At 36.9% G+C, this 12,303-nt stretch overlaps 1 protein-coding gene across 1 annotated transcript in view; it reads right to left on the reverse strand.

Annotated features, from left to right (window-relative positions):
* The window catches only part of SMARCA2 (SWI/SNF related, matrix associated, actin dependent regulator of chromatin, subfamily a, member 2), a 113,347-nt gene that overhangs the window by 35,476 nt on the left and 65,568 nt on the right, over positions 1-12,303 (reverse strand). Inside the window, exons 25-28 of the mRNA XM_065744157.1 lie at positions 10,713-10,876; positions 8,500-8,727; positions 4,784-4,861; positions 560-778 (exon numbers count right to left, since the gene is read on the reverse strand). Coding sequence (XP_065600229.1) covers positions 560-778; positions 4,784-4,861; positions 8,500-8,727; positions 10,713-10,876 — 689 coding nt within the window. The remainder of the gene's footprint in view (positions 1-559; positions 779-4,783; positions 4,862-8,499; positions 8,728-10,712; positions 10,877-12,303) is intronic.

Consider the following 12,303-nt stretch of genomic DNA (forward strand, 5'->3'; position numbering starts at 1 on the left):
TAGATATCATAAGGTTACCAAACTTGTTGGCTTTGAAAATACTTTAACCTCCTTAACACTCCCATTACTATCATTCTGAAAAGGCATATGTATTAGAATTCATTATATGTGCATTTTTCAGAAAATGACATGATTATCCAAATGCAAAAAAAAAAAAAACCACAGAAACTCTTTATTTCAGGTCTTGAATTCTAGTAATGCCATTTATCAAGGTATTTTTTACCCCAATAGAGCCAAGATTTGGAAAAGGAAGAGAATGAGGGAAATAAAGAGTTCTGTGAATGCTTCCCGATTTTTAGAAATATTAACTTATTTAATAAGAGCAGAGCTGCAAATGCTGAATAGCAGCTATCACAGAATTGTATGGGTTGGAAGGGACTTCTAGAGATCATCGAGTCCAAATCCCCTGCCAAAGCAGGCTCACCATGCCTGTTAAAACAGGTAGCAAGAAGTAGACCTTAACTACTTCCACTGCGCAACTTTGTAATTTTCAAAGAAAAAATGAATAAATGAACAAGAAATGAATAGATTTCATCTTTAAAGCAAAGTGTTACCCTACCCGTAGCCACTGTTTCTCTGTGAGAGCGTCACTATAGTCCACATCCCTGCGTTGACGGGATCCTCTTCCAAATATCTTTTCTTCCTCTTCTTCACATGTGAGCCGTTCAACTTCAGCATCATCCTTAATAATCCAGGATGGCAATTCATCCTCCTCCATCAAGCGGGGCTTGCGCTTGGGGTTTCTGGCATCCTCTCTACGACGGTCCATGTCCATACGCTGAAATGGTAGTTGGGAAAGGATAAAACAGCTGTAAAGGCAACTAAAACAAACTATTGGAATTCTTGCTATCTAAAAATGCTTGAAGCTTTAAACCAAGTTCTTCACAAATACTTCCCCTTCCACTAACCCAATGCTTGTAAAATGCAACTATACAAAGAAGTAGTTACATTTCATGGTAATGAAATGTATAGTTGACTTTCAATCAAGTTTACTACTCCATAGCTAGTTTACACTGAAGTATACTGCACAGGATCCAGGTAAGATAGTGTAGATTACAAGAAGAGGGAAGCTATCACTTAAAAATTTCTATTATTTTTTTTCCACATAAGCTTTATGGTTTCTATATATTCATAAATGTGATTTGCAAATACTATTCATTCTTTTATAACATCCTCATAAGATGTTATTATCATATAATTAAAAAGAATTTAAAACATACTAGTTTTTTGATTCTGACTATCAGAGAAAGTAAATTTAATAGCTAATATTAGAAAAAAGAAATTAAGAGAGAGACTTTAGAAATTTAGAGAAAAGATGACTCAATACCAGAAATCCAACCAGCTTCAACAATGAATTTTTACATCTGTATTAAGGAAAAATCAAAACACATACAATAGAAACTAGGCAAGATCAAGTAAAGTGTTGCCATGGTTTTATGATTTTTGTTATATTACTGATATTCCACATCATAACATCATGTAGTGTATTGGGAGTTAATGCTGTAGCTGCATGGATCATTGATAGTTACGGATATGCCTGTCTCAGAAGAGAAGAACAACTACATTCCCCAGAGGACTGTGTGATGCTTTGTATTTTTACGTGTTTCTGCTCAGAGGGAAAGATAAAAACTGTCTGTGGTCACGGGACTCTCTCTTCCCTTCAGGACCGAGCTCGGCAGTGGGTGTTTGTTGCAGCCGTCCGCCTTCAGCGTTAGCGTAAGGCCTTCGGTTTATCGGACACTCTCTCTTGCTCATTTTATTTGATTCATTAGCTTTAATTCCAATTATATTGTATTATATTGTGTTATTTTGCTTTCTAATATCTTATTTAGTAAATTAGCTTTCCTCCTCAGATCGCTGCTGCTGTTTTGTTCCTAGGCCCATCTCCCTTTTCCCATTTCCCTTTTTCCCTTCCCCTTTCCCGGGGTGTGAGTCCCCCACAACAACTGTTGCATAACCAGGCCGAACCAGCCTGTAAACCACTGACAAGTGTTGAGAATATTAAAATGTTAAGACTATTAATTTCAAATGTGGTGGCCAATTATATATATATATATATATATATATATATATATATATATATATATATATAAAGATATGGATAGTCATGACACATTCTTATGTGCATGAGTTGGTCTATAGTTCTCCCAGAAAAGCATCAATTTATCTGTATTGATTATATGCTGACCTGGGCTCCTATGCTCCTGTGAATTTCATTTAGGTTAGTTAAATAATTCAAATAAGAATACATACAGCCTTTTCAAATACACCTTGAAATAAAACTCAAACCTACCCAGTTTAAAACCACTGATTTATACAGTCAACTGCTGCTGTAATTTCATTTTGCCAGGAAAAGTAGCCCTTGTTAAATCACACTATTAAGAGATGACAGTGGTTGCGAGATCACATTGAAGCATCTGAATTTTGCATACATTTTTTATTACATGATAAAAAGTGTATTTTTTCATCAAAATTCATCATTTGCATTGAATGCAAAAGTAGGACACACTGGGGCTATCTGCAGTTTTCACTGACATATGTGGAGCCACCAAAATTGTGGGAACATAACCTGGTTATATGTATCCTTGCTCTGCGCACATGTCTAAATACTCTGAATGCTACAGGATTCACATCAAAGAATACTTCTAATCTGAAAAGTAATGAAAGAATAGTTTCTTGAGAAACCAGTCAGTCTGTTCCCTCATCTGTTGTTTTGGAACTCCTCATTTCAGACTAAAAAATAAATATTTTATTTATATAATGAAAATATACTTTTTTGTACCTTTAAGCCCTGTTAAATAAACAAATCAAAACCCATTTTTCCCTGGACATTGTAGTTCACTGAATTCTTACTGTATCTGCACAGAAGGAATGAGGCTACCTGGGAATCACTGAAGGCAAGGAAAACACAAATCTAACTTCATGCTCATATATGACTACCTAAGACCTATGATATTAATAAAAAGAACGCAAACAAACCTGACTACCAAACTTAGTTTTCAGATTTTCCTCTTATAACTAAACATCTTAATTATAAATGAAAATCAAATTCTTTATTAATAGTTAAATTTTCTTAGCCATTAACATTTAACTTCAATGTCTCCATCTTAAATATTTTCAAATCCTCCGTTTTCAAAGCTTCAAATTTCTATTTCCTACTATTACTAAATTACTATTTCCAACTATAAAAATATATTTAAATATTTTAATATTGGAACCTGTTTTGGCAGGGGTTTGGATTCGATGATCTCTTGTAGTCCCTTCCAACCCCTGTGATTCTATGCTTCTATGATTAATATGAAAAACACATAGTATACAATGTTAAAACTATTTCTACTTTAGGCAGCTAAACTGATTTGGTGAATGGCTGTTAATCTTCAAACTTAATCAAAAAAGATAGGCTTGCAGAATTTCTCTGTAAACAGACATAAAAAATTGCCAGCTACTCTGATCCATAGATTAATTCTATCCTTCTGGATCTGACAGAGAAGTACTAAGTTACTGTTTCCAGAAGCAAATGTACTTTGATGAACCCCAGGCTACTTCTTTTTTGCCTAAATACCTGATACAATATTGCTTATATTGATCATTATGCATTCTGTACACTCAGCTAGTGAGGACAGTTACTAGAATCCTGTGCAGAACAGGCTGTAATGGAGTACAGGAAAGACGTCAGACAGTAATTTGTCTGAAATTACTCCTTTCAAGTTCTGGGTAAGTGGATGTGTTTTGTTCCTGTCATGCAAATCTCCTTAGTTTTTGAGAGAAAGTTTAAACGGACAAGTGTCTGTGAACACTCCCGCTCCACCCTTCGGAGATTTCAGCTCTTCTAAAGTAACACTGAACAAAACTTAGCACAAAAGGACCAGATAGATGATTCAGCAACGACTAAATTTACCACCATGTGGGGGATATGGCTTTCCTCAATTGTGCACTTGAAGAACTGTTAGCTGGGTAAGAACAGTCCCTGCACACTTGTGTAAGAAATGTTCTACAAATGAGTATCTGGGCAGTCAGTAAGAAATTAGTATCATGTGAACCTATAAATGTCATTTCTCTAGATCGCACTTTCAGACACAATTTCATTTGACCACCTGAGTACCTTCGTTGCTCAGTCCTACAGAACAAGGCAACATAGGCAGAATAAGAAGAGATTATGCTTACTTGAAAATGTGTATTTTTTGCTGCTGTTTCAGTGATCCTTAAAGTTCCACCAGCAATCCTCATTGTAAAGATGCTAAAATGTGGAAGCCATGCCTACACTAACATATTAGTAATTGTTCCATCAATATTGTAGCACAACTAACAAGGAAGGAAGCGCATCAGTTATTTTTCAACAGTTCTAGCAGCAGAGACATAGCTAACAGGGCACTTGAAACCACAGCAAACTGTAGCTAACTTACAAATAGAGTAGCACTATCAGTCTACTAATTTACTATCTTGTTCAGTTCCTGTAGTTGTCTCTGTCAGTATCACAGCACAAAAGTGAAAAAAGTTTCAAAAATAACAGCATGCCATACAACTAGTAAGTCAAACAGTGACTATCAGTTTTAGACTGCCTAAATTTCTTAGGTTGTGCCACAATCTTCCTCCAGACTGGCACTGTTCCACTACTGACTGCAAGGATCTCTGAAATCTGTCTTGTGAGGAACTCTGTGTTTAGGTAGTCTACTCTCCTTTCCTCACACAAACAATGCAAATAAATAAAGGTATTCCTACAACAAAATTTTCTAACATTCAAATTATACATAAGGTTAAAGCCTTTGCTAAAAACAATCCTCACCATAAAGAGATCAAATTCCTCCTCACGTCGGGCAATCATCTGATTCAAAGTCTCATCATCAGGAACTTCATCTTCCTCCTGGTCACAAAGATGGATAAAGGTATCAGAAAGAAGCTGTCATGTTCAACGTGAAGGAACAGTCTGCATCAGGTCAGCATTGCACTGAGCCTCCTTCTGTCAGGACATGTGTGAAAAACTCAAGCCTGAACTAAAACTTCTAACATGACCAGCAATTCAGAAGTAACACAAAATAGACACCATTAGAGGCAACTGGGACTTATTACCACCTCCATAAATTGAGAATGAGGAAATGAGCAAACATGCAACCACGAAATTTTGGTTTGTGGTTTTCCTGGGTCAGAAGCATAGCTAGGGCTTCAACTAAAATATATGCATATCTGTTCTGATGTTGCACAGTACTCCTTTAAAAATACAGTTCTGTACTGTAAGGTCTGTCCTGTCACAGCACAGAGACTGAAAATCGCTCGACCTAAAGTAAAAATAATTCTAAAGAACCACCACAAAAAAAAAAGTCACTACACTGCGAGCATTCCTCTTTCTCTTTTCCGTCATCTACTTAAAACAGATGTGAACCTGTCTTCAGATAAAAATAACTATGTCATAGAAATAAAAACCTTTGAAAAAAAAAATCAGAATCCTACATTTCAACTACAAAGTTCAATAGCTTTTTCAGCAATTTCAATGCAATCAGGCTCCACAATGTTAGGTTCCTTCTACAAGTTATTTTGATATAAAAACATACCATTTCTGTAATCACAAATGATCATTACTTGTAAAACAAAAAATCTGTGACTAATTTCTTAAAAAAAAATACTAAAACAAAAGCACAAAGTAGGTAAATCCCTTCTTATTGATGTTCTAAGCATACAAAATAACAGAGGTTATACAAACTATTAAATTATTGACAAAATCAACTCCTTGATCTTTTAAAATTTACGGTGAGTGATTAAAGGGTGACTGCTCTTTATTTCAGTATAAACCACATTCAGACAATAGAAGCCACACTGAGAACCAGAGTTAGGATGTCCTCTTTCTGGACTTCTGCAAGACCTCTGACACAGTCCTACACCACATCCTTATCTCCAAACAGGACAGGTACAGATTTAAAGGGTAGACTATTCAGAGGACAAATAATTAGCTGGATGGCTGTAGCCAAAATGTTGTGAACAGTGACTCTATGTCCAGGTAGAGGCCAGCAACAAGAGGTCACCCAGGGGTCCATCTTGGGAGCAGTGCTCTTCATAAGTTCATAAGTTCATAAGTTCATAAGGTTGGAAAGGACCTATAAGATCATCTAGTCCAACCATCCTCCTATCACTATCTCTACCCAACTACTAAATTAAGTCCTTTAGCACCTCATCTAAACGCTTCTTGAACAGCGCTAGGGATGGTGCCTCAACCACCTCCCTAGGCAGGCCATTCCAGTGCCTGACCACTCTTTCAGAAAAGAAATGCTTCCTGAGGTCTAATCTAAATCTTCCCTGGCGCAACTTGTGGCCATTCCCTCTCGTCCTGTCATTACTTATCAGGGAGAAGAGGCCTACCCCCTCCTCACCACAACCCCCCTTCAGGAAGTGGTAGAGTGCAATAAGGTCTCCTCTGAGCCTCCTCTTCTCCAGACTAAACAATCCCAGCTCCCTCAGCCGCTCCTCATAAGACTTGTGCTCCAGGCCCCTCACCAGTTTTGTTGCCCTTCTCTGAACATGCTCCAGGGCCTCAATGTCCTTCTTGTAGTGAGGGGCCCAAAACTGAACACAGTACTCGAGGTGCGGCCGTACCAGAGCTGAGTACAGGGGGATGATCACCTCCCTGCTCCTGCTGGCTACACTATTTCTAATACAGGCCAGGATGCTGTTGGCCTTCTTGGCCACCTGGGCACACTGCTGGCTCATGTTAAGCCAAGCATCAACCAGCACCCCCAGGTCCTTTTCCTCTCTACATTCTTCAAGCCATTCTGCCCCAAGCCTATAGCATTGCATCTTCTTTTTTGACAGAGGGATTCAGCATATCCTCAGCAAATTTGCAGGCAATACCAAGTTGAGTGAATCAGCTAATAAAACAGAAGGAAGGGATGCCATCCAAAGGGACCCAGCCAAGAATGGGAAGTGGGCCCACATGAACAATGCCAAGTACAAGATTTTGCACCTGGGTCATAGTAATCTCTGGTATGTATACAGACTGGGAGAAGATGAACTAGAGAAGACTTAACAGTTCTGATGGATCAGAAGCTTGACATGAGCTACCAGTGTGTGCTTCCAACCTGGAACAACTGCAACCTGGGCTGCATCAAAAGAGGGGTGGCCACCACGGAGGAGAAGATGAGGAGATGACTGTCCCCCTCTAATAAGCCTTTGTCAGGCCCCATCTGGAGTACTGCATTCAAATCTGGAGGCCACAGCACAAGAAAGACATAGAGCTGTTGGACCAGGTCCAGAGGAGGGCCATGAAAATAGACAGAGGTCTGGAGCACCTCTTCTGGAGAAAGACTGAGGGAGCTGGGCTTGCTTGTTCATATTGGAGAAGACAACAGTCTGGGAAGACCACACTGTAGCTTTCTAGTACTTAAAATGAAGTTATAAACAAGAGGAAAACAGATTTTTTACATAGTCAGATAGTCATAGGACAAAGAGCAACAGTTTTCAACTAAAAGGGAGACTTAGATTAGATGTTAAGGGGATATTTTTCACTCAGTGGGTAGTGAAGCTCTGGAACAGGCTGCCCAGGGAAGCTGTATATCTTGCATCCCTGGATCTGTTCAAGGCCAGGCTGGATGGGGCCCTAGATATCCTGATCTACCATCTGGCAAACCTGTCCATGTGAGGGGAGTTGGATCTACGTATCTTCACTGTCTCTTCCAACCCAATTTTTCTTACAAAAAATGATATGATATTTCAAGGTAAGAAAAAAAAATCTGCAAAATAGGACTTCTAGTGCATGCCTTCAGTATAATTAATACATTAATACAGTCCTTCCTAAGTACAGTGCTTATCCAAATTATGAACATTGTTCACAGTAAGAGAATGATCTGCAGCACCAGTTAAAAGAAAGGGCTCACCAATCCACAGACATAATTCCTAAGAACACCACAATGAAAAGACTGGGACAAATTATCAGTGATACTAAAATCCCACCGCCCACTACTATGAAGAAAAGACGTGACAGTTGTCTTGAGACAACTAATTTTTTTCTGAATAGAAAGTGGTAACTACAACTCCAGTTTGAATACAGGACCAAGAAGAAAAGTTATTTTTGCAGCCTTGCACAAACCACATCTTTAAGATTAAAGAAAAGAAAATATCAGGATCTCAAATAATTAAACCTAGGAAGTCCTAGTATTCTCAGTATGTCAGAAAGTCACACTATTTTGAAATATAAACTGGTTTTAGAAACTGCTTTATATTCTGTTTTGGAAAAACAAAGCAAAACAAAAAAATCTTTGATCTTGAACAAAAAGTTTTAGCGAAAACTTAAAGAGCAATATAGGTTTCATTTCCAAATCCACAATAAGATTTTATCACAACCAGTAGATAACAACCTATTACTATGACCAAAAAAAAGAGAAAAATGAAATTATTTCTTTGACTGGATGGTAAGAATATATTTACAGTTCTAATTTTGAAGAATCTTTAAATCTTTGGGAAGAATTTAAGTTCTCACTGAAAGATGCTCTTCTTAATTATTTCTAACAACCTTACCTCATTTTCTTCTTCATGCTCCAGTATAGCCTGTAGAAAAGCCCTCCTTTCGTGACTTGAAGACTTCTGATCAAACATTCCAGCCTGAATAACTTTTTGATCTACATTCAACTTATACTTCGCAGCAGCAAGAATCTTCTCTTCCACACTGTTCACAGTGCATAGTCGCAGAACTCGAACTTCATTTTGCTGACCAATTCGGTGAGCTCTATCTTGTGCCTGCAAGTCCTATTAGGCAAATAACACAGGGAGTGATTTATATAAGTGTGCTACTCAAATAACATTCTGCACATGGTGTTATAATGCTGAATTCTTGTTTGTTATAAAAAGGAACTACCCAAACTACACTCCACTCTAATTCACATGGCTCACTCCCAGTTCTCTTCCTTAAAATTTCATCGGACCCAGAAAGGGAGGAAACCAAGAAAAAACATGTATATAGTGTATATACAGTAAATGCTGTAAGCTAAATGATTCCTGAAAGCACGTGCAGTGGCTGAAAAGGGCTTATGTATCTATTTTTTCTTTTCTGCTCAGAGGTTCAAGAAACTCCAAGCCAGAATGAGCCTTAAAGCAATTCCAGAAAAAAAAAAAATTAGTAGCATAAAACTCATACATAATCTTATCTAACTAAAGGTAGTCACTAATTAATAAATGTTAACTGATATATTTTTTAATCTGTAGAACAGGCTTTCACCTTTGAATATTTCTGCTTAAACAGTTTAAATATGACCTTAAGTTATTTTCAGAACACTGTGAGCAATTATTTTTAGGTCATGTGATTGCACTTAAAATTGACTGAAGTAAAAAAGCATGCTGCAGATTATGGGGAAATAATTATTTTTATTAATTCAAAATTTTATATATTTTCTTTGGGGGAAAAAGAAATACACATACATGAAGTGCTTCTATTTCAGCAAAATGCTGTCACAGTTTTCTGCTATCTCACAAAACAAATTTCATGAAATCAGAAAATAATAATGTCAATGAGTTCACTGTTTTTTATTTTTGAGTGTCTAGCACCCTACTTTTGCTGCTATTGTTAGCTCTTGCTTCATAAAATTCCCTTTCCAAGCCACATGGTAAGGTTGTTGGAATTTAAAAGTGAATCTGAAGTTTGCAGAACAGTCAAAATGAATCTTTAATATTAATTTGTTTATATTATAATTTTCAGAAGAACAGGACAGTAAAGTGAGGAAACAGAAGTTTTTCCCTATTGAAATATGCTGTTTAAGTGCTAGAACAAACAAATAAAAGCATTCCCTTTAGTATGTTGCTTATTAGAATTAACAGATGACTCCCAACCATAAGCAAAATGAAAACTGCACATTTTGTAATTAACCTATTCACTAGACTCTCTAGAAGACATTCTCTAATGTGAGATTTACCGCTATCCAAGTGCTGAAATACACCTGAATTAAAAATGTCTGTAAAAATGACATAAACAAGAATATAAATAATTGCCTTCCAAGACGCTTTTTAACCCCTTTAAAATTAATTGCTCCAAATTTCTCAAATTCAGTTTTAAACTGATTACCAGACCATCTATGCAACTGCTAAGTTTTGTGTAAATTCTTCTGTTTCTCAACCTTTATTTTTGCATGTGACAATAGTTATGCTATTAGTTCATAACTTTACGATAACTGAAAACACATGCATAATAACCATAACCAGGTACTTCCTACAGATACCTAACTTCTGTTTTTACCATTAAAAACTGCACAAAGTGACATCTTTTTTAAAAATTTTAAACTAGCAGAAGAAATACGTCACCATCAGTGTCTCAGGACAAGACTGCTGCACTAATACGGCCATTAACTTCTTCATACAAGGCACTGATTTGCACAACCTTTTCTAAAATGCTACAAACTATACTGAAGAATCAAAATGGAGAATATTTGTTAGTGCTCCAAGGAGTAAAGAAATAGTAAAGAATAGTATAGCTATATGTATGTTGGTACAAGGCCAGAAGACCCCTAGCTAAAACTTCCTCAAGACATAGATAAAATATATACACAAACTCACAATTACTTCACTGATAGAAGCTAACACATTTCTTGATTGTAGCAGTTTGCCTTATTAATTGTACCCAAACCAAAATGTTGTCATCAATACCATTTACCTCAGAATATAACCTCAAGCTAATGAAGCTACCCCAAAAAAACATCATGAATTCTTAGCAATTTTCCTGAAGATATGCAAATAGCAATAACCTGGTGAGGATTCCAGTCACTATCGAAGATTATAACAGTATCAGCAGCCTGGAGATTCAAGCCTAGCCCTCCAGCCCTTGTACTCAGCAAGAAGATAAAGTATTGTGACCCGGGCTCATTGAACTTCTTCAAGAGAGCAGCTCGATCTTCTGATTTTGTTGTGCCTGGAAAGTAAAAACAACAATGATGTGAACTGAAATACTCCAAACACAGTGTCAGTTTCTAAATGTACAGATGGCAGTGAAACTTTAGCTCACCTGTTCCTTATGATCTCTAACGTATTTTCCATAATAATAAATAAAACATTGTCCTTGGATGTTTTGGTCAACTGTTTTTACTATGTTTGAGAGAAGGACTGCTAAATACTTATGGGTTGGTTTGGTTTTTTTTTTTTGATATTTCAAAATTTAGACATTAAAATGCTAGCTAACATTGTTATGCTTTTTTTTTTTATAATTCATATAAATTTCAACTGAAATTATTAAACACAAACAGTGCAGAGTTGAAGTTTTGATTAATGTGCTCTAGTCACAACAGAAATTTAAGTATTTTTAGAAGTCACTTATAAACAGATCTATCAAAATGTCAGTGTGTCTTAGGAGTCATAGTAAGAAAGACTGAAAATTCTTAATACGGTGTATCTTAAGTGTAACTGTGTATGCACAAGGAAAGGAGAGATGGCAAAAAATTCAATCATGATTAAAAAAAACCAAAAACAAATGAACTTCTAAAAAAAACCTAAACAAGTAATTGTGCAATCTGGCGATCGCATTAACTCTCATGCACTTCATCAAAACTGTGTGGATAATCTCAGCCTAGTCCACTAATATCCTGATATTTTTTACATTTCTGACTGCAGTTGAAAGCCAAAGAAAATATTCTACTTTTATACATACTGATGTATTTATATAACACAGAAGATAACCCACTATTACTTCAGTGGACTGACCTTGGCTGGCTTCCAAAACTCCACCTATTTACTCTCTCAATTTCTTTTCCTCAACACACCAAGAAGAAAATAAGACGGAAAAGGTTCTACATTGAAATGAAGGCACCTTACTAAAAGCAAAAGCTGTGCACAGAAGCAAAGCAAAAAGAGGAATTAATTCACTACTTCCCAACAGCAGGAAGATGCCCAGCTACTTTGTGGAAAGCAGAATTCAGTATGTGTAGCAGTTGCTCAGAATGACAAACATCACAACCACACGTTCCTGCATCTTCTTCCTTTCCTTCACTTTTATAACTGAGCACAGTGTCACATGGCATACAATATCCCTTTGTACATTTTGGATCTTGGCTGTGTCTGCTCCCCAGCTCTTGCTCACCCCCAACCTAATGGCCTTGGGAATGGGAAAGAGGGAGGTGGAGCTTGGAAAGAAAGCCTCAAAACTGTGCAGCACTGCTTAGCAAGTCAAAACACTGGTTTGTTATCAACACTGTCTAGCTACAAATGCAAAACACAGCACTATATGGGCTGCTGTGAGGAAAGTTAACTCCATTCCAGACAGATACAGTACAGTCACACAGTCTAAATGCAGCGAGTATATGACGGGTAGAAAACTCCAGTATGTGAGAAAATGCAGAGTAGATA

The sequence above is a fragment of the Cyrtonyx montezumae genome, unplaced genomic scaffold (assembly GCF_038088225.1).
Source record: "Cyrtonyx montezumae isolate F1298 unplaced genomic scaffold, pur_monq_1.0 scaffold_30, whole genome shotgun sequence".
NCBI classification, from domain to species: domain Eukaryota; kingdom Metazoa; phylum Chordata; class Aves; order Galliformes; family Odontophoridae; genus Cyrtonyx; species Cyrtonyx montezumae.